We start from the raw sequence: 24,422 nt of genomic DNA, 5'->3' as shown, positions 1-24,422 counted from the left end.
ATTCTATTTGAGCTCATGTTTTTCTACATATGATCACGACATAGTGTTAAGGTATCCTCCTTCCACTCTACAAATGTCTAAAGCAAAACTAAACTTAAAAAGTTTGTATTTGCCAAACCCAGCCACTTGAAAGTAAACCAGCACAGTGTTGCCATCACCCCAACAAAGCTGTAAGATTAATCACATGCACCAGACAAATCTGCAGAGCTAGTTAAAGGATTTATTTTAAACCTCCTGCACCACACAGCATGTTTTAAACACTTGACATGTAACTCCAAAGTTTATCTTACTAGAAAGAAGACATACTATCACTTTAAGTTTTATGATTTGACAAAGCATTCATGAAATAATTGCAGACTGTTTTTGACAAGTAACACCTGTAAACAGACATAACTATCCAAATTGTTTATTAGATGTTAATTATACAAACATACATTAGTGGTGAAGGTGGAGCTGGAGAGTATTGTACCTTCTCCAAGCTGCATGGCAAGAACCAGACACAGTTTTGTGGAATTTAGGGACCATCCAAGCCATTGCTCTTTCAGCTGGCAGATGTCAGCCCACGCATCACCCTGTGCTTATAGACTGGTATAGTGATCTATTGGGTGTCAGGACTTCTTCTATAGTTTTATGGAATTGATCAATGAGGAAAACCTCAAAAATGTGTACGTGGAATCTTCACCAACCCAGTAAGAATTCAGGACGCGGCCCCACAGTGGTGTCCAGCTCACTCCTTAGCAATGTACTGAAGGCTTCCAGCAAACTTCAGCAGATTACCACTGTAAAGGACAGGCTACCTGTACATTGCACCCTTAGGAACTGGGCATTTTCAGCCGCCACAGTACACACGAATCCTATATATGACATAACCTTGTGTGGCCTAGTCTGCACACTTTATTGGGCTGGGTGGGGCCAGGATCTCTGTGGAGAGAAGAGAGCTGATGGTACTGCCAGCAGTGGACCATCAGTGAAAGCACACTACATCAAACTACTTCTTCCTCCATGCCTCCTGGATGGACTTGTGTGTACCCATCTTGGCTTATTTGATGGCTGCCACCAGACAGAAAGGCTTATTTACTTGTTTGCTGAATAACAAATACAAGAAACAAATTTTTACTACCTGATAGTAATCATTACCAAGTCTGGGCCTGAGGCCAAAGGATTTTTTTTCATATATATCAGCATATCAAGGTCTCTTTGAAATGTTCTTATTACTATAGAATGTGAACAAAGGATTGTTACATGTTGTAATGTCAGATTTTCTTCAATATTACAATATTTCTAGATTAATGACATAAGTAGGATTGACTTCAGGCTTCTATTGGGTTTAAGCATCATTTAAAAATATTGAATAAAACATCAATTTGAAAATGGTGCCAAGCTTGTAAAGTAAATTTCTTAACCAGTATATAGCCCATTAATTCAGTTTACAGCTAATTTGTTCAGAGCATCGTTTAGATCTGTCTGGGTTTAATATTATTTTGCTTTCCTGATTTTTTGTTTTTTGTGTGGATGGAGTCAGAATACTAGTGCCTTGGGAGTATCGAGACATGTCATATAACCTCTTGATAGTGTTTATAAGCAGGTCCCTGCTTTAGTTCTGAATTTCAGATGGTATGTTTAGTTTGTTTCAAGATATTAAAGTAAATCAGGTTGTTGAAAAACATGTTAACTTCTGTAAAGGAGTAGAAAAAACATCTATAGGCAAATGAAAGATAAAGACAAAAAAATGTATTTTTGGAAATAGCCCTCTCTATTCAGAAAAGATTACTTAATGATTTGAAAGACTGGGTATAGAAGAAGTCATTTATATTAAGGATCTCTAGATTATATTTTCTTCCCTTTCAGATTTGAAACTAGTTTTTTATCTTATTCAGGAAAGCCTGAGAAAAGTTGTTATGTAGAATAGGATAGGATTTTAGTTACAGAGAATAAGTGTCTGTGACCATTCTTTTTTTTTTTCTTTCTTTTTTTTTTTTAAGACAGAGTCTCACTCTGTCACCCAGGCTGGAGGGCAATGGCATGATCTCGGCTCACTGCAGCCTCCACTTCCCGGGTTTAAGCGATTCTCCTGTCTCAGCCTCCTGAGTAGCTGGGATTACAGGCACACACCACCACGCCTGGCTAATTTTTGTATTTTTAGTAGAGACGGGGTTTTACCACGTTGGTCAGGCTGGTCTGGAACTCCTGACCTCGTAATCCGCCTGCCTCAGCCTCCCAAAGTGCTGGCATTACAGGCGTGAGCCACGGCGCCCAGCCGACAATTCTTAAATCACAGTTTCAGCTTGATTTAGGTTCTTAAGTCGTAGGTAGTTTTCCTAATGCTAGTTTGTACCCTGGAATTTTAATTATTGGAAATTTCTTAGCCTGTTCCCAGAGTTGGCATCTTATTGTCTTACTTTTTGAGTTTTCTTTTCTACTGCTAAAATAATTCTTTGACAAAGAAATACTAAGAGACTCTGTCATATGGGAAACATATGCAGTATTTTTTTTTGTGGATCTGCTGGGCACCAAGGCATAATATATTTAACAAACATATTGGACCATTTTAAAATTTTCATTATGTTCATATCTATTGCAAGGATAACTAAGAATGTATTATGTTAGTTATGTATCTAACTAAGGTTGAAGTATCTATGGAGCTGAGAAGACCCACTCTTAGCACTCCTATGGAGCGTCTGTGGAGTTGAGAAGACTCACCCTTAGCACTCAATATAGAATATTCAACACTCAGCCGTGCATGGTGGCTCACGCCTATAATCCCAGCACTTTGGGAGGCCAAGGTGGGTGGATCACCTGAGGTCAGGAGTTCGAGACCAGCCTGGCCAACATGGCGAAACCCCATCTCTACTAAAAATAAAAAAATTTAGCTGGGTGTGGTGGCGTGTGCCTTTAGTCCCAGCTACTTGGGAGGCTGAGGCAGGAGAATCACTTGAACCTGGGAGGCAGAGGTTGTAGTGAGCCGAGATCACGCCACTGCACTCCAGCCTGGGCAACAGAGTGAGACGCTCTATCAAAAAAAAAATATTCAACGCTCCTAGGTTCAATATTCTATATTTTATAGATTATACCAAGGTTTCCTATGTTTGCTAAAGCCTACATTTTAATGTAAAAATGAACCTTTTTTTTTTTTTTAAATCTAACTATTTTTATTTTTCGGATTTTGAAGGCAATCCAGCATCCAGCAGATGAGAAGTTGCAAGAGAAGGCATGGGGTGCAGTTGTTCCACTAGTAGGCAAATTAAAGAAATTTTACGAATTTTCTCAGAGGTTAGGTAAGTTGAAAGTTTCGTAATTGTGACTTCCCTAGTGAAAAAGATGTTTATTCATTCCAGAAGTTTAGAGTTTTTTATGTTCATAATGCTGAATTTGGCTTAGTATCTGTTTTATAAGTAAAGCAAGCTTGTTAGACTGTAAGATTATGGTTAATCTTCTCTCAATCCTGGCCTTTTAATTCATTTAGATCATTTTTGTCCACAAGTTATTTTCCTCATCATCTGTCGTTTTACATACATGAATCTGAGCATTGATTTTAAATGATTTTAAGAACACAAAAGTTTAACTAACCAAGGGCCTGAGGATTACTTTCCCATATATGGGAAAAGGACTTACTGTAGAGATGGAGAGAGATTCTACCAAGTGATTTCTCATAATAGGACCCTTTAGCATCCAAAGAAATCAAAGAGGTTTTCTTGAAATTTTTACTGGTTACGCTTAATTCATGTATCTAAAACTGTAGAAGATGAGAAATAGGCTGGGTGTGCTTGCTCATGTCTGTAATCCCAACACTTGGAGGCTGAGGTTGGGAGATTGCTTGAGCTCAGGAGTTCGAGACAAGCCTGGCCAACATGGCAAAATCCCATCTCTAAAAACAAACAAACAAACAAAAATAAGCTGAGTGTGGTGGCACATGCTTGTGTTCCCATCTACTCTGGAGGCTGAGGTGGTAGGATCACCTGAGTCCAGCAGGTCAAGGCTGCAGTAGCTGTGATCACACCACTGCACTCCAGCCTGGGCAACAAAGTGAGACCCTGTCTCAAAAAAGAAAGAAAGAAATAGAAAGCTAATGATATACCCAAACTTGTCTAGGGAGTTATTAAAGCAAAAAGAATTCAAAACAGTTTGCTTTTTCCCTTGCTTGGGAAAAATTATTCAAAGGTCAGAATTGTGTCTTCAATATGAGTAAGCAAAATTGGAGCTCCCTTTATTGGAGGAGGAGGAGGCAGAGCAGGTGAGATTTAGCCAGTTAGCTCTTTGTTTGATTTTAAAGTTGTAAGTGTGAAGCACTTTATTTTGTACAGTGAATAGACACAGGAGAGGAATACTATAGATGTGTGTCAGAAATTAGGACGATTTGAATGTAGTTAAAACACGTACTTCCATATAGTTTGAATTTTTGAAATGTATAAACATTACAAATTAATCATAAGAAAATCATACTGTGATTGTTTGTTTTTTAAATACATAAGCCGGAAACCAGGGGATATATACTATAAGATTGAAGTCAAACTGGGGACCCAAAAGCTAAATTTAGACTTGAAAGATGTGATTTGTCTGGCCCACATAATTTTAAAAATTTCTAATTAGTTGCCAGGTTTAACACTTGGTCACTGTATGGTTGTTTTTTTTTTTTTTTTTTTTTTTTTAAAGCCTCCAACTAGCAGTAATTGATCTGCATGTTAGAGAGCCAGAACTACATGGCAAACCATCTCTGCCTCCATTAGTTAGGACTTGTGCTTTCTAGTTTGTAATAAGTTTTTATTGCTTCATGTTTTTTAATATCTTACTATATTTATATTTGCTATTTGGCCATTTGTATTTGTAACTTCTGAAGTTGAAGTTCCATTTTTAAAAAATGCCTATGTTCTTAAAAAAAGTAAGACAATTGCTGTTTTTCCTTTAGATGCAGTACAGCCTGTTAAATGTAATGTTAAGACAGACAATAGTTTGGATAGAAATATTGTATAAATTATCTTTTTCTTACTGGAAATAAGAATTGTAATTTATTTTCCCAATTTTAGTATTAGTTATTTTACACTATTTGTCTTTCAATCAAGTGTCTCTATAGTCTGTAGCTTTGCACTTTATAACCCAATCAGCCTAGGTTTTCTGTCTTGGTTGTCTTGTCTACTATATACAGCTTTTCTTATGCTGGTTTCTGGCTGCATTTATAGTTAAATTGCTTTTGATGGTGCTCAGATGCTATTGAAGCTCATCTTGGTCTTTTAGCATATCCCAATAAACAAAGAATAATTGTAAAATAGGCCAAACTAGTTGGACTATTTGTCCAACTATAACACTATAAACCAAAAAGTGTTATATTTTTACCATGGGAATTCATCGGTCTCGTGGTGTATGTCCCATCATGGGTGCTATTCCAGCACAAACAGCACCATGGAGCAGCATGCAACTATGAAGACACACATGATCCTTCAGAATCTTGCAGTCCTAAGGAGAAGGTTTCTTGGCCTGAGCACTACAGATACACCTTCAGAAGAAGGACCCTGATCCTTTGCCAGTTTGCGTACTTACAATGGGACAGGGCAAGGATTACCTGCATAATTTGAAGATACTCAGTTTTGCTGACACGGTTTAACTACACTGCCCTGGTAAATGTGGGCAGCAAGCCACCCAGGTGCCAAGGCAAGAGACTGAGGACACGAGCTGTTCCAGTATAATAAAATATAAAACAAGAATAGTTATACCAGATATAGATCTTAGATATGATTATATATGAATATCATTAATCATTAGTTGGTAGCAATTACTCTTTATTCCAATATTATAATAATCCTCACTCTATAATCATAACCTAGGAAAAGCCAGGCCATACAGAGATAGGAGCTGAGGAGACATAGTGAGAAGTGACCAGAAGACAAGAATGCGAGCCTTCTGTTATGCCCAGACAGGGCCACCAGAGGGCTCCTTAGTCTAGCGGTGACGCCAGCGTCTGGGAAGACGCCCGTTGCCAAGCAGACCGTGGTCTAGCAGTAGCTTCAGTGTCAAGGAAAAACACCCGCTACTTAGCAGACTGGGAAAGGGAGTCTCCCTTTCCCCGGGGGAGTTTAGAGAAGACTCTACTCCTCCACCTGTTGTGGAAGGCCTGACATTAGTCAGGCCCACCCTCAGTTATCCAGAGGCCTAACCGTCTCCCTGTGATGCTGTGCTTCAGTGGTCATGCTCCTAGTCTGCCTTCATGTTCCATCTTGTACACCTGGCTCTGCCGTTTAGTTAGCAGTAGCAAATTAGTGAAAGTACTAAAAGTCTCTGATAAGCAGAAATAATAATGTAAGCTGTTTCTCTCCTCCTCTCTCTCTCTGCCTCGGCTGCCAGGCAGGGAAGGGCCCCCTGTCCAGTGGACATGTGACCCACGTGGCCTTACCTATCATTGGAGATGGCTCACACTCCTTATCCTGCCCCTTTGTCTTGTATCCAATAAATATCAGCGCAGCCTGGCATTCAGGGCCACTACCGGTCTCCGTGTCTTGGCGGTAGTGGTCCCCTGGGCCCAGCTGTCTTTTCTTTTATCTCTTTGTCTTGTGTCTTTATTTCTATACTCTCTCGTCTCCGCACACGAGGAGAAACCCACCAACCCTGTGGGGCTGGACCCTACAGTAAACTTGCCATACTTGCTTGTTCTGTACTTGCTTGTTTTGTTCTGAGGCCTTGGAGCCCCTCCTGTTGAGGCAGATACCTAAAAGAAGGTTGTATGGTCAGGCAGTAGGACAAACTGCTTTGTCTCCCCTCAGTCTTCCTCATGCTTTAGGGGCTTACATTAGGGACTGCCTCCAAGGGTCATAATGAGTAAGTCCCTCCAACATGTTAGCTTCTTTTCACTGGACAGAATTTATCAAAATGTATTTTAAAGGCCCCAAATGCCCACCGTAATTGTGGTCATGACTCTTGGTTGTCTTTTAAATCCTTTAGAATCCATGTCCTCAGGTTCTCTTCTGAGGATTTGAGAGTAGATAGATGGCAGTTGATGAGAATAAATTACTGTTGTCTCTATAGGGACACTCTTCCCAGGGGCTTCCTCTTCCTAATCAACTAGTTATTCTTCCCTGTCCTAGCTTGTGGACTGATTTGTCATCTTTATCATTCCTTCTAGTTGTCTTTTCCTTGCAACCTCCTTCTATGGTTTTGGCTCCTGCACTCATCTGCCAGCTTCCTTTGGTTCTTCCAGAACTTAGGGCTTAATAGACTATTAATTTTCTCCTGGTCATCTACTTTTTAAAAAATCATAATCTCATGGTTTTGTTTTAGGAGCTTCATCTGAGTCCAATCCCAGGCATCTTTTCTTTGTCCTCTCTTTCTCTCCAACTCATCCAGAGACTTCTGGGACATTTTCTGTGGGGTTGTCTCCAGTTTCTCTCTTGAGACAGAGCATTGTAGGCTAGTAGGACTGACTTGTGCCAGCACAGGCCTGCGGGGTGAGGCTGATCTAGCTGCTTCAAAGGCAGATTAGCAGATTTATCACCTTGAGCTTCCCTTTCATCGTAGATCTACCATTGAGGGTCTCAGCCATTCATAGACAAAAGTTCTGCAACTACTGGTCACTGACCATCCCAACTTAGCCAAGCGACCTGACTCCAGTCCCAAAAGTGGTAGAGAACTTGGAATGCTGAAATTAACCCTGAGACTTGATAAAGTCTAGGCAAATGCATTTTTCTTTTTTTCTTTAACAGACTATAATAATATTTTGTAAAAATGTTTTTTTCTGTTCGGTGTCTCTCTTACTTAGTTTTCCAGTTAACACCAACAGAAAGAATGAATCTTGGAAGAAGTAAACCATTTTTAAAATATAACCCAAAATGTTTGACTTTTAATTGATCATCTTCACATCCACTGTTACACCTCAATACACCATCCATACCCCTACAGTCCATGCTGCACACTGCAAATGAAGTAGCATTTTAAAATGCTAATCTGATGATGCCACTCCTCTGCTTAAATGATTTCTCTAGGGACGTTAGGATGCCAAAGCCAGAGTACTTAATGTGGTACACAAATTATATGTGTATGAATTATCTTAGTCCTGGTTACCCTCCTCTTTGCCCTCTGTGCTCCTATATTGGTGGTCTTGCAGTTCCTCAAGTATGTCATGCTCTTCTCAGTTCAGGGTCTGGCTCCCTGCCTTTCTGTCTGCAAACTCATGTTCATCCTTACTACCTACTTCATTCTCAGTCCAGGAGTCACTTATTCAGGGAAATCTTTTCCTAGGCCTTCCATTAGGTGAGGTCTTATTTTTATACCTTTCCACAGTACTGTGTACTTATTTTCAGCACATATCACAACTGTAATCATTTGTCTGTCTTCTCTCTATATAATAAGGCTCCATATGGGCACAGGGAGCATGTCTGTCTACATCCATTTTCCCAGTGCTTGGCACAGAGTAGCCAGTCAATACATTTTCTGACTTACTGGAAAAAAAAAGGATAATAGCTGTCATTTGGAGTTATTGTATGGATGAGAAATAATGTCTGTGAAGAGATAGTTCAGTACCTGGTATCTAACAGACACTCAGGAAGTACCTACTATTGTTTTTAATCAGTAGATTAATGTTTTGTAGGGTTACAGAAGTAATTGGTACTATTGGTAGTAATCAGGAGGTTAATGTTTTATAAGGTTACAGAGACTACGTACAATGTTGCTTTATTTCAGAGACAGTTTATTGTGGTAGAAAGAATAGGGCTTTGGAGTCAGAAATACCTAGCATTTACTAGCTATAACTTTGGGCTGTAAGCTCTTTGAAACTCTTTTGATCCATCTGCAATGACCATGTCATAGTTGATGGTAAAAATCAAATGGGAGACTATATTCAGTGTACAGTAGATGTTGACTCATATGTAAATCTTCATAAATAGGAAAACTGGGTTTTTTTTTAAGTTACGGGCTGATGACCCGACATAAAGTTTTAAATTTATCATTAATATTTGTTTATTAATCTGACATTTATTAACGTCAGATCATAATTTAACTCTGTAAGCTCTTATTTTCCCTGACCAGAATTTAGCAGCATTTTCCAGTTCTGTGATCTGTAACTGAATTCATTTGATTTCTATGGCTTTTTGAAATATTGAAATGAAATATTAGTATTTAGTATTTAATATTAGTATTAGTATTTAGTACTTCCATTATCAAACATGGTATTTATTAGCCTGGCATCCCAAAAGTAGCACTTATTTCAAAGGGACCATTTTGCTCACATAATGAATTAGAATATTTATATTGTAGTCTTGAGATGTCAAGTTCTAAGACAAGAAGCTTATTGAACCACATATTTTGTTCTCTTTAGTAGCTGAAAGCAAACAGTTTGTGGTTATAAATAAACGACGTATTGAAAGTATGAGAAATTGGTAATTGATTCATGGGCATATACAGACAGTGTGGACACAGTGCCATTGAAGAAAGTTACTCAGTTGTAGATAATAGTTACCATTTCATAAAACCAAATTCCACACTGTGTGAAGTGATTAAAGTAATATAAAATTTGCCCTTTGATCCTGGTGTTGAATTCAAATTCACTTCTGCACTATTTTCAATCTGGGTTTACAGAATTATAAACCCTTGAATTAGTCCCTTTGAGGTTTTTATTCTGTTAAATAGTATTCAGAATGTGTGTAGTACATTAGCAATGGCAACATTGAAACTTCTTAATTAGTTTTATTATATTTAGATCATCTGTTTTTTTTAAGAGAACTTTTCTGGGAATTAACATTTATGAATTGTTCACTTTTTAATAAACAAATATCACACAGATACAAACAACTTAATGTTTTTTTCAATTTTTTTCTTTAGAAGCAGCATTAAGAGGTCTTCTGGGAGCCTTAACAAGTACCCCATATTCTCCCACCCAGCATCTAGAGCGAGAGCAGGCTCTTGCTAAACAGTTTGCAGAAATTCTTCATTTCACACTCCGATTTGATGAACTCAAGGTAGAATTATCTATTGGCCCTGATTGTTACGAAAATCATGAATCTTTTAATGAGTACTAGGAGGAATAGCCGGGAAACATTGTTAAAATGTATTTAAATGATGTCTGCTAGACCTTAATAAAAATGGAAAACTGGATTTAGAAATTATGACAGGTATTTTGATACATGGCAAAGAGCAAATTACTGAGTATTCAGTCTCAATCTTTTTTTTTTTTTGAGGCAGAGCCTTGCTTTGTCACTCAGGGTGGAGTGCAGTGGCGTGATCTCAGCTCACTGCAACCTCTGCCTCCTGGGTTCAGGTGATTCTCCCACCTCAACCTCCCGAGTAGCTGGGATTACAGGCATGTGCCACCACGCCTGGTTAATTTTTGTATTTTTAGTAGAGACAGGGTTTCACCATGTTGGCCAGGCTGATCTCGAACTCCTGACCTCAGGTGATCCACATGTCTCAGCAGTCTTCGTTTAACCTTGTTTAAAAATTAATCTCCGAAACGAAATGTTGAGCTTCTTTTCCAATATTTTTTCTTTTCTGCTCACACCCCCTACCCCCGTTTTCCAACATTCTTTTATATTAAAATGTTGCTAAAATTTCTTTTTTCTCCCTTCCTCCTTTCCTGCTTTCTTCCTTTCTTTCTGTTTCTTTTTTCCTCTGTCATTGTTTATAGTGTTAGGAACTATAAATACCTTGTTGTTAAAAAGAATGAATGTAAAGGAATAAGCACTAGGTCTCATATCAAGAGACCTGAGTTCCAATTTATACTCTGCCATAGTAACCCCAGTCATGAGACGCTGGGCAGGTCCTTTGATTTTTCAGGGCCTCTGGTACCCTGTCTAGAAAATGGAAGAGCTGGATTCCAAACTTCAGCATTTTATAATTGTATCACAGTCAGATTTGTATGTAAAATTCTAGTTTGAGGATTGCTCTGTTGACCATATCTACATACTTCTATCGTAATAACTAAAAACAAGTGCCTAAACAGTCCTTTTTGTTTTTGTTTATTTGATAAACAAGCTTTTAGTACATTACCTGAAATTAACTGAAAAGAAAAGGGAAAGTATACTGCCTGTGGTCTTTCGTTTTATATGTTCAGTAAGGACTGAATACAGTTATAAGCCACCTTGGATTATACCAGTGCTAGTTCTTAAAATGATACTATGAATTATGGAATGTTTTATACTAATTAAAACTGAAGATTTTTTACTTAATTTTTTACATTAGCATTTAGTACATAACATTTTTTTTCCACAAATGTCTTCTTCAGATGACAAATCCTGCCATACAGAATGATTTCAGCTATTATAGAAGAACATTGAGTCGTATGAGGATTAACAATGTACCGGTAAGTTAATGCTTTGAATTAGGGGGATGGTAAGAATAACTTAGTGCTCAGCCTGTTCATTTTATTATTTTGTTTGTTCATTCAGATAGTGTTAAAGCTAGTAATAAAGTTAGTAATTATGGGCAGCCATAGCTGTAGGAGGAAAAGCAAACTGTAACAAACCATATGGTGTTTACCTGTTTTTCTTCACAGTCTCTTAAATTCCCACAACTACTTCAACAAAATTGCTTATCTGTATAACGTTGATCCTTATAAAATTTCGCAGTGTACTCTCATTTTAACTGTACAGAAATTCTGTGAATTCATAGTTACGAGTTTTTTGTCTCCATATTCTTAGAATGGAAGAGTCTTGGAGAGAAATTGACGTGGGTTAATTTCTTGGAGAGAAATCTTGAACCCAAGTCAGTTTTCCTCCAAGAAATTAATGGTTAATGCTGGCAAGAGGTGATAGTGAGGTCATGGCTTGTTAACACATCTGTGCCTGATATAGCTGTTTGAGAAAATGGCTTGTGCCTGCTCCTTGGCTAGTATAGCATTTCTTCTGGCTTCTTTAGGTCTGTTAACTTCTTACCATCCTCCTCTTAAGCTGTTTATTACTCTTTTCTACCTCCCAGGAACTAAATACCATAAGTAAAACTAGAGTGGAGGAAAATATTAACTTGTTCTCTGTGTTTCTGAGAACCTTATAATTGGTCTGAAAAATTTCAAAGATCAACCCTTGTTTCAAATAGATAGTTTAATAGAGAAATACTGTAACTATGTAAGGAATGATAAGTGGTATAAGAGATTTAAAAAATATATATCAAAGACTATAATTCATTTTCTTTTTCCTTGAAAAAATATTTTAGGAAGCACTTGCACTAAGGCACTGAGTTGGAGGAAAAGATTCCTCTTTACGAAGCATCTGTAATTTGCATCAATTTGATTTTTGCATAGACCAGTTCCTGGTGTGAGACTGACCTTAACATCTGTCTTTTTCATACCTACCACATAAAATAAGATAAAAGCAAAAAGCAAAGCAGCCAATCCTATACTATACCCATCCTTGCCGTCACTTAAAGCTAAAGACATTAGTCATCTTGGTTCTCCCTTTTACCCTCAATAATTACAGGTAAAATCCAATTTTTTTTGAGTGAAATATCTCTGAAATGTCTTCTCCATCCCCCTTTCCATCTCCTCCTCCCACTGTTCCAACAGAGAGCCTAATTCCCACTCTTTCTGGCAGTCATTCTGCACAGCATAACTCATTTTCGGACCTACAAGTCTTTTTCCATTTTGGTACAATCCGCCCACGATCATCAGTTAATTTTCTTTAGGAAATTGACTTAGTTGTCATTCCTTTCATCCAACACTCTAAATGTCTCCCCATTCCATATGGAAGAAAAATATGAACTTAAGCTAGCATTTATGGCACTATACAGTCTGACCCCAACCTGTATCTTTCATTGGTTGCAGCCCCTTATTACACTGAATATGCTGAATTACTCTTTAGGGAATCATTTGAAAACATACTCTTTCCCCTGCCAGATTGGAACCTGCCAGATTGGAATACCTTGTTTACCTGCCCAATATCACCTGCAAAAGGATAACTGTTTTTCTCCTTAGTTTCTTCTATTCCAACTTAATGTTCCTCTGACTCCCTTTTTGTGTTATCACCTGTTAGAATCTTACCATGGATGTTGTATGGATACTTACTGTTCATAATGGAGGACAGGGTACAATTTTACAATCATTTTTCTGTCCTCCATAACATTTAGAATCTCTTGTATGTAGTAGACAGTTCATCAAGGTTTTATTTAAATTCCTTAATATTATTTAAAATATTTTTGAAGAGGTTAATCTTTTTTTAAAAATATAACCTTTTTTTTAAAAGAATATTTAAGTATTATTGATACATGAGAGTCTAAAATGTAATTGAGGCAGGCACCCTGCCTGAGTCCTTTTATAATTGTTATTGTATGTAATAATTTGTGAACTAACATCAAGTGCTTTTACCTTCCCCACAGGCAGAAGGAGAAAATGAAGTAAATAATGAATTGGCAAATCGAATGTCTTTGTTTTATGCTGAGGCAACTCCAATGCTGAAAACCTTGAGTGATGCCACAACAAAATTTGTATCAGAGGTAAGCATTGCCTAGGCAGGTACTCTGTGTTGTTATTTATCCCCCTGTTGCAGATGTGATCTCAGCAAGCCCAAGACATTAAATACCATCTTGAAACCAACAGACTCCCAGATGTATGTGTTGAGTCCTGACTTTTTTCTGAGGCCCGCGTGTGCACACCTGTCCACGTATTTGCAGTTTCTCTGGAGGGGATGGTGGACACCTCAGTGATAGCTGATGGCACGGCCAAACCAAACTCTGGGTTGCCTTTTCCAACCCTGCCCTTTCTTTAGTTTTTGCTTTCTCAATTAATAGTACCAGTGCAGGCAAAAACTTACAACTTATGTCATCCTAAATTCCTTTCTTTTTTTTTTTTTTTTTGAGACAGAGTTTCACTCTTGTTGCCCAGGCTGGAGTGCAATGGCGCGATCTCAGCTCACCACAACCTCCGCCTCCCGGGTTCAAGCGATTCTCCTGCCTCAGCCTCGTTAGTAGCTGGGGTTACAGGCATGTGCCACCACGCCTGGCTAATTTTGTATTTTTAGTAGAGACGGGGTTTCTCCATGTTGGTCGGGGTGGTCTCGAACTCCCAACCTCAGGTGATCCGCCTGCCTCAGCCTCCCAAAGTGCTGGGATTATAGGCATGAGCCACCGCGCCTGGCCATCATCCTAAATTCCTTTCTATACCTCGCTCCCTACATGTATTCCATCAAACAGTCTCATTGGCTTTCCCTCCAAAATACTAATATATCATGAATCTGAAAACTTAAGTTACTTTCTTGCCACCAGCCACATCAGACTTCTCATCTGGATTACTGCATTCATGTCCTGACCATTCTTCCTCCACTCTTGCCCCAATATAGTCGTTTCTCCATAGAGCAACCAAGTAATCTTAAAACATAAACCATGTTCCCTCCCTCCTCCATGTAAAATGTTCCCAGTGACTTCCTAGTACCCTTAGGATAAAATCCAACTATTGCATAGCCTATAAAACTCTACACCTTTGACCCCCTGTCTGCATTGTTGCAGTTGTTCTTACATTGCTGGAATGCAGGTGCCTTTCAGAAGAGTACTGCCTTCGCTATCTTGCTCATAGCTGTATCCCCAGTGCTTGGAACAGCTGCTTAGAGTCTAGTGCATTATTTAGAAAATTAGGAGTAGGAACCAGGTTTTAAAGTTGCTAATTTTTCATATTACGCTAAATTTTAAATTGTGCTTAAGTAATAATGTTTGTTACTTTTACTTTTTTTGTTCTTCATATACTTCTACAGAATAAAAATTTACCAATAGAAAATACCACAGATTGTTTAAGCACCATGGCTAGTGTATGCAGAGTCATGCTGGAAACACCGTGAGTATCAGCTAATCTTTTTCACTTTAACAGTGCTGTTGAGATGACTGATATTTCAAAACATGTTCATATATGAACATGTTTTATCTGGAAGGTGGAAAGTAAGTATATTCCAAATATTGAATGTTAATATATGAACAAACAAAATAATTTGGCTATTTAATGTAACTTCTGGTTAAGTATAAAATAGAGTTAGTTGGTCTTCAGGTACCTCAGACCAGTCAGACTGACTCAGACTCTTAGTTGTCTTCTCAGAACAGAAATGTGGTGGTGGTTTTTTGGTGACTGGGATGTAGGAGAAGAACTTTAAAGCTCCTTGGTTATACTTAACCATAAATGTTCTTTTTCCATATTTAGTAAAGAATCTTACCCTTTTGCCAAAGGGCTGGAATTATTCTTCTGTTTATCCCTTTTTCTCTCAATTATTAATTGTCACTCTTTTTTTATTTTTTCCAACATGAACCTGAATTCTCTTTTTTTTTTCCTCTCCTCTCTAAAGCATATATGATGTATGATACAGTGTGTCCTGGCTGGATTTTTCCTGTTAGCAGGCAGAAAGAATCCCTCCTGGATTCCAGAATAATAAATACAGTCATGTGCTGCTTAATGACGTTTTGGTCAACAATGGGCCACATATATGATGGTCCAAAGCACTATACTGTACATCATCTCATTGGAAAACCTTATGAAATAGGAGGGCAACTATCATCATAATCCTCTTCCTTCCCCCCACCACCAACTTCAGGGAGTGAGGTCCTGGGAAATGAAGGGACACTATCCATGTGCTTGGATGTCTCTAACCTGGTTCCGTACTCTTTCCGCTATGATATACTGCCTTCTATATATAGACAAAAGTTCAATTTTCTTTTTCACAAATGAGAAGAGAATATGATTGAGTTTTAGTAAAACTGATATCCAGTAATACTGTAATGTATTTAGATCAAGTTAGCACCTAAATAGCAAACCTGCTTGCTCTATTAAGCTAGTGATTTTTCATCATAGGTGGTAACAGCCTTTACGTAGCATCCATTCTCTAAAATTGTTGCCATTGGTCTAGCAGAGGAGCAGTACACTAATGTGGGTGCCGATATTACAGAAACCAGAATACGTGGGTGATGACTGCTCCACTCACCATCTTCTCGTCTCTCTGGGGATCTCATTGTGGAGTAAGGGGCATAATGTTAGTATCCCTTTCAGAGATCAAAGGGGCAAGTCAGCATCAGCTGAAAGTTGAATCACCTCATTAAAGAATTTTGTATCTCCTTCAGGGGGTTGATTTGGAAAGGAAAACAGACATAAGATTTGAATGTATCAGTGTGGCTACTTGTGAACATACTGCATTTAACTAATTGATAGAAATTTGAATAAAATATTTCAGAAGAGGTTTTTCTTGTGTGTGTGTGTTTTTAAAAATAATTTTGTAATGCACTTCTTCCATGCATATCTTATCTACTCTTCAGGGAATACAGAAGCAGATTTACAAATGAAGAGACAGTGTCATTCTGCTTGAGGGTAATGGTGGGTGTCATAATACTCTATGACCACGTACATCCAGTGGGAGCATTTGCTAAAACTTCCAAAATTGATGTAAGTTATTATTTTATATAAATAATTTCAAATGAGTTTCTCCATGGAAACCATAGGATTTTATTTTATGATAAGAGCCAGCAAACTGGACTCTCACAAAACTCAGATTTATAGTTTGTGAAATGGTGGACTTTCATCTCCTCTGTTCTTGTGCTGTATTTCTTGTGGCCTGTATTCAGGTGGAATAGAATGATCAAAGGATGACTGTATTGTCTACTGAGTACCTCCTGGAAGGCTTCTAGTACATATTTGGCAATATAAATAGATAATTAGATATAAGGAATTTTGAATCATGTCCTTTAATTCCTTTGGCCAAAGGCCATTTCAAATAAAATGTTTATTTCAGAATGCATATAAAAAGTCAGTAGTGCTGCCGGGTGTGCTGGCTCATGCCTGTAGCCCGGCTCATGCCTGTAGCCCAAGCATTTTGGCAGGCTGAGGCAGGAGGATCACTTGAGCCTGGGACTAGAAGACCAGCCTGGGCAGCATAGTGAGACCCCCATTTCTAAAAAAAAAAAAAAAAAAAAAAAAAAAGAAAAAAAAAAAAAAAAAGAAAAAATTAGCCAGGTGTGGTGGCACACATCGGTAGTCACAGCTACGTTGAGAGGCTGAAGTGGGAGGATCCCTTGAGCCCAGGAGTTCCAGCCTGCAGTGAGCCACGATCACACCACTGCATGCAGTCTGGGTGAGAGAGAGAGACCCTGTTTTGAAATTAAAAAGACAGCCAGTAGTGATGCTCCAGTGGAAAAAGATGAAGACTTTATGTATTTTCCCTCCCCTACCCAGTCATAATAATTTGTGACTGTAGTTGGCTCTCAGCTTTTCTTCTCTCTGTAAAAGTTTGTATTAGAAATAGTTTTCTGATTTCTCTACTTTGTAGTTTCTTTCCCCAACTTCTCACATCTAGTTCATTAATGTTTGGTGAGAATTGTCTTCCTGTTTCCCTTTCATAGCTAGTTTAGGCTCTTAGCATTTCAGATCTCGATCACTGATTACTAGCCAAGCTTCTTGCCTTCATGTACACCTGTCATATGTAAAGAGAAGTGAGTTAATATTTACTGTATGGTTGCCATGTCCCAGGAATTTTACATTTGTTCTCCCTTGTGACTCTGAAAATACTCTAAGGATGTTAGATGTCATCTCCCTTTACTGATAGGGCAACTAAAGTTTAGCAGATTAAGTAATAGAATTGCTAGTAGGCCGGGTGCAGTGGCTTATGCCTGTAATCCCAGCACTTTGGCAGGCCGAGGCAGGCGGATCACCTAAGGTTAGGATTTCAAGACCAGCCTGGCCAACATGGTGAAACCTCATCTCTACTAAAAAAAAAATACAAAAATTAGCTGGGTGTGGTGGCACACATCTGTAGTCCCAGCTACTCGGGAGGCTGAGGTGGGAGAATCGCTTAAATCCAGGAGGCAGAGGTTGCAGTGAACCAAGATTGCTCCACTACACTCCAGCCTGGGTGACAGAGCGAGACTCCATCTCAAAAAAAAAAAGAATTGCTAGAAAAGGTAGACCCCACATTTTCTGGCTTCCAAATCCTGTGTTCTTTCTGCAGTATTATGTTTTTTTATAACAACCAGGCTAATATATCTTAAATACTATCGTCATCAAGTGATTACCTTTTAAAATAACCTGTGAGTCCCCTGCTGCCAGGCATAACACTTCCTATGACTCATCCTGGCTTTCAGCCTCTCATAACTCCAGGTGCAGTGCTGAAAAATTCCTATCTGTCCTCTGTGTGATACTTTACTCTGTGGGGTTTCTCTACCTGAAAGCTCCTCTTTTCCTTACTAACATACTCATTCTGTCCTTTATTTTTTATTTTATTTTTTGCAGCAGAGTCTCGCTGTGTCGCCCAGGCTGGAGTGCAGTGATGTGATCTCGGCTCACTGCAAGCTCTGCCTCCCAGGTTCACGCCATTCTCCTGCCTCAGCCTCCCGAGTAGCTGGGACTACAGGCGCCCACCACCACGCCTGGCTAATTTTTTTGTATTTTTAGTAGAGATGGGGTTTCACCGTGTTAGGCAGGATGGTCTCGAACTCCTGACCTTGTGATCCGCCCGCCTCGGCCTCCCAAAGTGTTGGGATTACAGGCCTGAGCCAATGCGCCCAGCCCATTCTGTCCTTTAAATCGCCACTCATCACCTTTTCCAGGAAGTCTTCCCTTAGCAAACCCTTTGTTTTTCATTGCATGTGTGGTACATTAGTTTGACTGATTTTGTTCTGAAAAAGATTTTGTTCTCACTAAGTGAGAATAATAACACTTAGGTTGGGTTTTTTTCTGTTCTAAGAATAATTAATTTACATAGTATGTAATCTCTTGAGTTCCATAGTTATGGTCTTGATTTATTTTACTATTTTGAAAAGGAATGTTACATGAAAAAAATGGCTGTTTTACCTTTTCTGTTTTCTTTTTCTTTAGATGAAAGGTTGTATCAAAGTTCTTAAGGACCAACCTCCTAATAGTGTAGAAGGTCTTCTAAATGCTCTCAGGTGTGTATATGTACGCGTACATATGTACAGAAAAAAATCTGTAAGGAAAATGGTTTATGTTTATGTAAAGAAAATGCATTAAGTGTGAATAGGATATAAAAATAAGTGTTCAAGCTAGAAATATGAAGATCTTATTTTGTTTATTGATAATCTTGCTTCCAAACACTGGTTACAGTATTTTATAATGAGGAATGTGTGGGACACATGACAATAGCAGCTTCATTTTCTGGTTGAAGATTTTGGCTTTTACTTATTGCTTCTCTTCAAACAGAGATTGCTTGTTTTTTTAATAAAAGTGTTATATACCAGTTATAAATAAAATTCAGAAAACATAAGAAAATGTAAATAAAAAGAAATAATGTAATCTCACCATTTTGAGATAAGCCACTATTAGCATATAGCCTTCCAGAGTTTTTTCTTTACATATGTAGATAATAGCTCTATGTAGTAGTTATCTTTTTACAAAATAATATCATACAAAGTGGCCTTAACTAGCTCTTTCCTCTTAATAGAATATAATTACATTTGTGTTCAGACTTGTGTTTTGTTATTTTTATGTATTTCCTACAATAAAAATTAAGTAGTCATTATTTAATGTCTTTTCTTAGATTAGTTTTACTTAATTTAGTTGCTCAAACTTCTACGAATGCTAGAACATTATTTCTTTATTTAGAGATGGAATCTCGCTCTGTCACCTAGGCTGAGTACAGTGGCACGATCTTGGCTTATTGCAACCTCGGCCTCCCGGGTTCAAGTGATTCTCCTGCCTCAACCTCCCGAGTAGCTGGGATCACAGGCGTGTGCCCGTATTTTGTATTTGTAGTAAAGACGGCGTTTTACCATGTTGGCCAGGCTGGTCTCAAACTCCTGACCTCAAGTGATCCACCCATCTCAGCCTCCCAAAGTGCTGAGATTACAGGCGTGAGCCACTGTGCCCAGCTGCTAGAACATTTTTAAATGAAAATCTCAGTACTTTATAACATTTGACTACAGAGATTTAATTGGTAGTATTCACATGACATAAAAGATGATGTCCCATTACTTGATTTTTTTGGGATTTAAACACAAAAATTACATGAACACAGAAATATTTATATAATGATATTTACCACATAAAATGTAGGCTGTATCATTTCAGCTAAGTGGAAATGTCAAATGATTTTATTAAGATTATGAAAAAATGTTTAAAAATAGTTTTTAAAAGATTATGAAAAGTGTTGCATAAGCGGTAACTGCCTGAATAAAGGTGATCTATTCTAAATGAACATCAGCAAGATTAAGGAACATAATTTAAAATCCTTATAATGTCAAACTATTTTAACCATAAGCCTAGTTTTTATTTTTCGAATTCTGTATTGTTGGGGTTTTTACAATGCATACTTCAGTGGTTTTGCCAATATTTAATGATATCATGAGTCTTTCCTCCTTGGTTTCTTTCTGAATACTCCCTGTGTCTCAGTCAACCTGATTTTTCTCCCAAGCCTTTGTCTTTCTGATTGGTCAGTCTCTTTGAAGCCAGCAAGTGGCAGGAAATCTTTTTTAAAAACTTAAAGGTAATTGAGATCTAGGAGGTTTTAGGATTCTTTCTTGAGCTTGAAGGTAGTATGCCTAACTCAGAATCTGCGTCTCACTTTAAGGGTAGTTCAGTTTCCTTTTCCTTAGAATGAAAGCAAGGAGGCCAGTGATGGCGAGTGAAAGACAGGGTTGAAGTCTCCCACAAAGTAATCTGTGTTTGAGGGAGAGGGGAGGGAAGGAAAGCACCAGGGAGGCAAGAGTCGCCTGTCAGTTTGGTACATTTTCTTTCCTATTATAATAGATGATGGAAACTAGAAAATAAAATGTTTCTTTTAGAAACAACAAAATCAGGTCTGACTTGAGACTCAGGCACTTTCCTTTTAAACAAACACCCTAGCTGATGTAGATAATGCTGATACTTTGAAAAATATTTCTTAAAGTAAATCCATCTAGCCTTTAATATGTTTTACTGACAGCACATGTTTAGAAAGCATTTTGTAACCCCAAAAGTACGAGTGTTACACACCTCCACAAAATAGAACTTAATGACCAAAAGATTTTAAATGAGAGAATAATTCCATATGTATATGTTTGTTTTGAATGCTTTTCTGTAGTAATTATTTATATAGAGCTTCCTGTGCTACTAAGAGAAGGCATCAAGTCATATGTCCATTTTACAGGTGGAAAAATGGAACCAAATACATTTAATCATAAGAGGGAAAGAAGAAAAGAGAGCTGGGAGTTCAGATTCAGTAGTAGATAATTGTCTTCTTTATTAAATTTAAGAGTAAAGGTAAATAGTAATTGGTTTTCTTTAGTAAAACAGTCATGCACTTGGAAAAAAAATTTGTTTTTGTGCACAAAGGAAAATAATGCCATATATCTTCGTGTTTTATTTTCGCATATATTAGATAATATTGGCCTTTTCTTGATAAGTGAGTGTGGTGATGCAGTGTGCTCTGGATTGGCTTTGTCCAAAGAAGGAAGCCAAGATCACATCCCACAGAAGGAGGGAGAACTTGTGTCGTGGGTAGAGAGGAAAACACCACTCTTCGAATAGTGCAGTACATTGCTGAGTAGTGATACTTTTAACTACTCTGCAGTAGAAATTTTACTGTGCACATTGCTTGGCTCTTTCTACTATTTAGTTGTATAAATAAGTGGAGGAGAAACAAATGAAGAAATGGATTTTGAGAACTACGAGACGTCTGTAGGATTTTGTGTAATTGTGTATACTTTATCTACATAAAGAGAACAAAAAGGTTAAATCCTTGCGACATCACTTAGCATTTAATGTCAGTATTCCTTTATGGATTTTTTTTTTTCTTTCCAACCTGGCTGCTTATCTTGTCTTCCTTCCACAAGTATTTATTGAGCACCAATTATGTGCCAGGCACTCTGATACCTATTCAAAAACATGAGAACAGTTTGGGAGTGACTTCTCAGTAACATTGTAGACAGTATATCAGGTACTTAATAAGCATTCTTCAGTTTTTAAATTAATTTGAAATGAACCTAATAGGAATTGGGTTTAAATTTCTTAAACACAGAAAGATCTGTGTGGACCTGCTGAAAAGGATGTAGTCCTAGCTGGGCATGGTGGCACACACCTGTCATCCCAGCTACTTGTGAGCCCAAGGCAGGAGGATTGCTTGAGCCCAGGAATTGAAGGCCAGCCAGGGTAATACAGCCAGACCTTGTCTCTAGAAAAAACGATCTAGTCCTTAAGATTATATGTGGAATTCTTGTGAACCAAGTTTGTCTGTCTGGGTTATCTCCAAAATACAGTCCACATTCACGCATTGAACACCTGTCTCCATTGCTGCTGTAATCTGGCCCAAGCCTTGACATCTGATTATTTCACACTTGGTGCTCAGTAACAGCCCCCTTATTTAATGCCTCCCTCAACAGCCAGAATGATAACACTTAAGTGGCATCACACCCCTCTCCTGCTTAATATGCTCCACTGGCTTTCACTGCACTTAAAATAATCTCCAAACTCCTTACTATGTATGGCCTCTGGGTGTCCATGTGAGATGGTGTTTCCCTGTCTCTGTATGTAGCCTCTTCTTGTTATACTTCTCTCCTTTGCTGCTAGGCTTTACCCTGTCACTAATATTAATGTATTGTTATCGTTCTCCGTCTGCTAGGTTGTAAGCTCCTTGAACAGTGCCTGAGACATAGTAGGCTTGCTTAGTGGATTTTTACAGTTTAAAGGAATACTGTTGTGAATCTTTATAATATATAATCACTCTTTGTGATTCTCTTTTGGATTCTTATGTTGGATTTGCATGCGTGTAGCAAAACACATGCCTAGAAATAAGGCACTTGGAGAATCGAGACATTTTAGAGATATAACAGCTGTAGTAATTGAGGCATCTTAAATACAGAATAGAAAAGGGGTTGGAACACTTTTCTGTAAAGAGCCAGAGAGTAAGTAGATATTAAAGGCCTTGTGGGCCGCATGGTTTCTGTTACAGCTCCTCACCTCTGCCACCATAGCAAGAAGGTAACCATAGATGGTACAGGAATGAATCAACTTGGTGTGTTTCAGTAAAACTCTTATATGTAAGCACTGAAATTTGAATTTCATAGAATTTCCACAATAACACATGAAATATTACTAATTTCTTTTTTTGTCTTCCTTTGCCCCCCAGTCATCCAAAAGGTTAAAAAATAGAATTAGCTCACGGTCCACACAAAAATGGGTGGATTGGATGGCCCGTGGGCTATAATTTGCCAGCCTCTGGGATAGAACAGCATTTTCTTCTGAGTGAGAAGTTACAGCTAATTGTTTACTTGAGAGATTAACCAATCATTTTAGCAATGTAGTTGTAAGTAAGTTAAAAGGGGGTGAGGATGACAGGCTGTGCAGAACCTGAACAGGATTAAAGCTACAATGAGAAGCCATAATTTTGTGAGTTTTGCTGTGACCAATTCTCCATCCTGTCATAATTAGAGAACCCGATGCTGATTCTTTTTTAAGTTCCTTAAATTGATCTTTTTTCTTTTCTTTTTTTAGGTACACAACAAAACATTTGAATGATGAGACTACCTCCAAGCAAATTAAATCCATGCTGCAATAACAATTCTGGAATAAGCACCTGCTGTAGACAGAAGACAGTATTCTGCAATGACTGAGAATGCAGTTTTTTAGTGATTGCAATTACTATCTCATTTATTCTTGCTTTTATTTCTTTCCTCTGTTCCTCTTCCCTCTTTTTTAATCATGTTCTTGTTCTTAAGACTTCTTTTCTGTGCCAAAATCAGTAAAGTTACACTCTGAAGGGATATCATCCTTTCAAATGGGCCATCTAAGGCAGCTAATTATGCATTGCATTGGGGTCTCTACTGAGAAAAATTCTGTGACTTGAACTAAATATTTTTAAATGTGGATTTTTTTTGAAACTAATATTTAATATTGCTTCTCCTGCATGGCAAAACTGCCTATTCTGCTATTTAAAAACCCTCAATGACTTTATTTTCTACTGCCGCCTTTTTCATGTGCAACCAAAATGAAAATGTTTAAATTAACTGTGTTGTACAAATGGTACCCAACACAAACTTTTTTTAAATTAGTAATACTTTTGTTTAAAGTTTTAAGTTTGCATTTTGACTTTTTTTGTAAGGATGTATGTTTTGTGTTTAACCTTTATTAACGTTAAAAACTGTGATGTGTGCGTAGAATATTACGTATGCATGTTCATGTCTAAAGAATGGCTGTTGATGATAAAATAAAAATCAGCTTTCATTTTTCTAAGTGTGGCTTGGTTTACTGATGTTTTGTTTTGAGGCTTCTGAAGTTTTCCCCATGTATGTTTTTATGGAATGCATATATACATTACATGATTTTTTCTTCTTTTAGGGGAGAGCTGGGTCTTTTCATTAGAATTTTGATCAATGTCTATGTATATACTTTTAATTGCCGTTAAAATTTTGCTAAGCATATTAAGACCAGTGATCTTTTCATTAACTGGACTTTTATTCTTGATTTACTCTTGTATGGATGTAGTAATGGAAGGAAAACCGCATCCTTGCTTGATTCTCCATTTCTAGGAGAGCGGGTAGCAACATGAAGGCAGAGTAGCCGTTTAATC

At 37.9% G+C, this 24,422-nt stretch overlaps 1 protein-coding gene across 18 annotated transcripts in view; it reads left to right on the top strand.

The window, feature by feature from the left end:
• The window catches only part of CYRIB (CYFIP related Rac1 interactor B), a 177,032-nt gene extending 152,947 nt beyond the window's left edge, over positions 1 to 24,085 (top strand). For 17 of the 18 annotated variants that reach the window (XM_024250511.3, XM_024250507.3, XM_024250510.3 and 14 more), the window contains 8 exons: positions 3,170 to 3,275; positions 9,799 to 9,935; positions 11,198 to 11,275; positions 13,282 to 13,398; positions 14,649 to 14,728; positions 16,189 to 16,315; positions 18,740 to 18,810; positions 23,348 to 24,085. In XM_024250511.3, coding sequence (XP_024106279.1) covers positions 3,170 to 3,275; positions 9,799 to 9,935; positions 11,198 to 11,275; positions 13,282 to 13,398; positions 14,649 to 14,728; positions 16,189 to 16,315; positions 18,740 to 18,810; positions 23,348 to 23,411 — 780 coding nt within the window. In that variant the 3' untranslated portion in view covers positions 23,412 to 24,085. 18 annotated transcript variants of the gene reach the window in all.
• The last annotated feature ends 337 nt before the right edge of the window (positions 24,086 to 24,422 follow it).

Source organism: Pongo abelii, chromosome 7 (assembly GCF_028885655.2).
Source record: "Pongo abelii isolate AG06213 chromosome 7, NHGRI_mPonAbe1-v2.0_pri, whole genome shotgun sequence".
Classification (NCBI taxonomy): domain Eukaryota; kingdom Metazoa; phylum Chordata; class Mammalia; order Primates; family Hominidae; genus Pongo; species Pongo abelii.
Note: the sequence above shows the minus strand (reverse complement) of the source record. Positions and strands in the feature narration are given on the sequence as shown.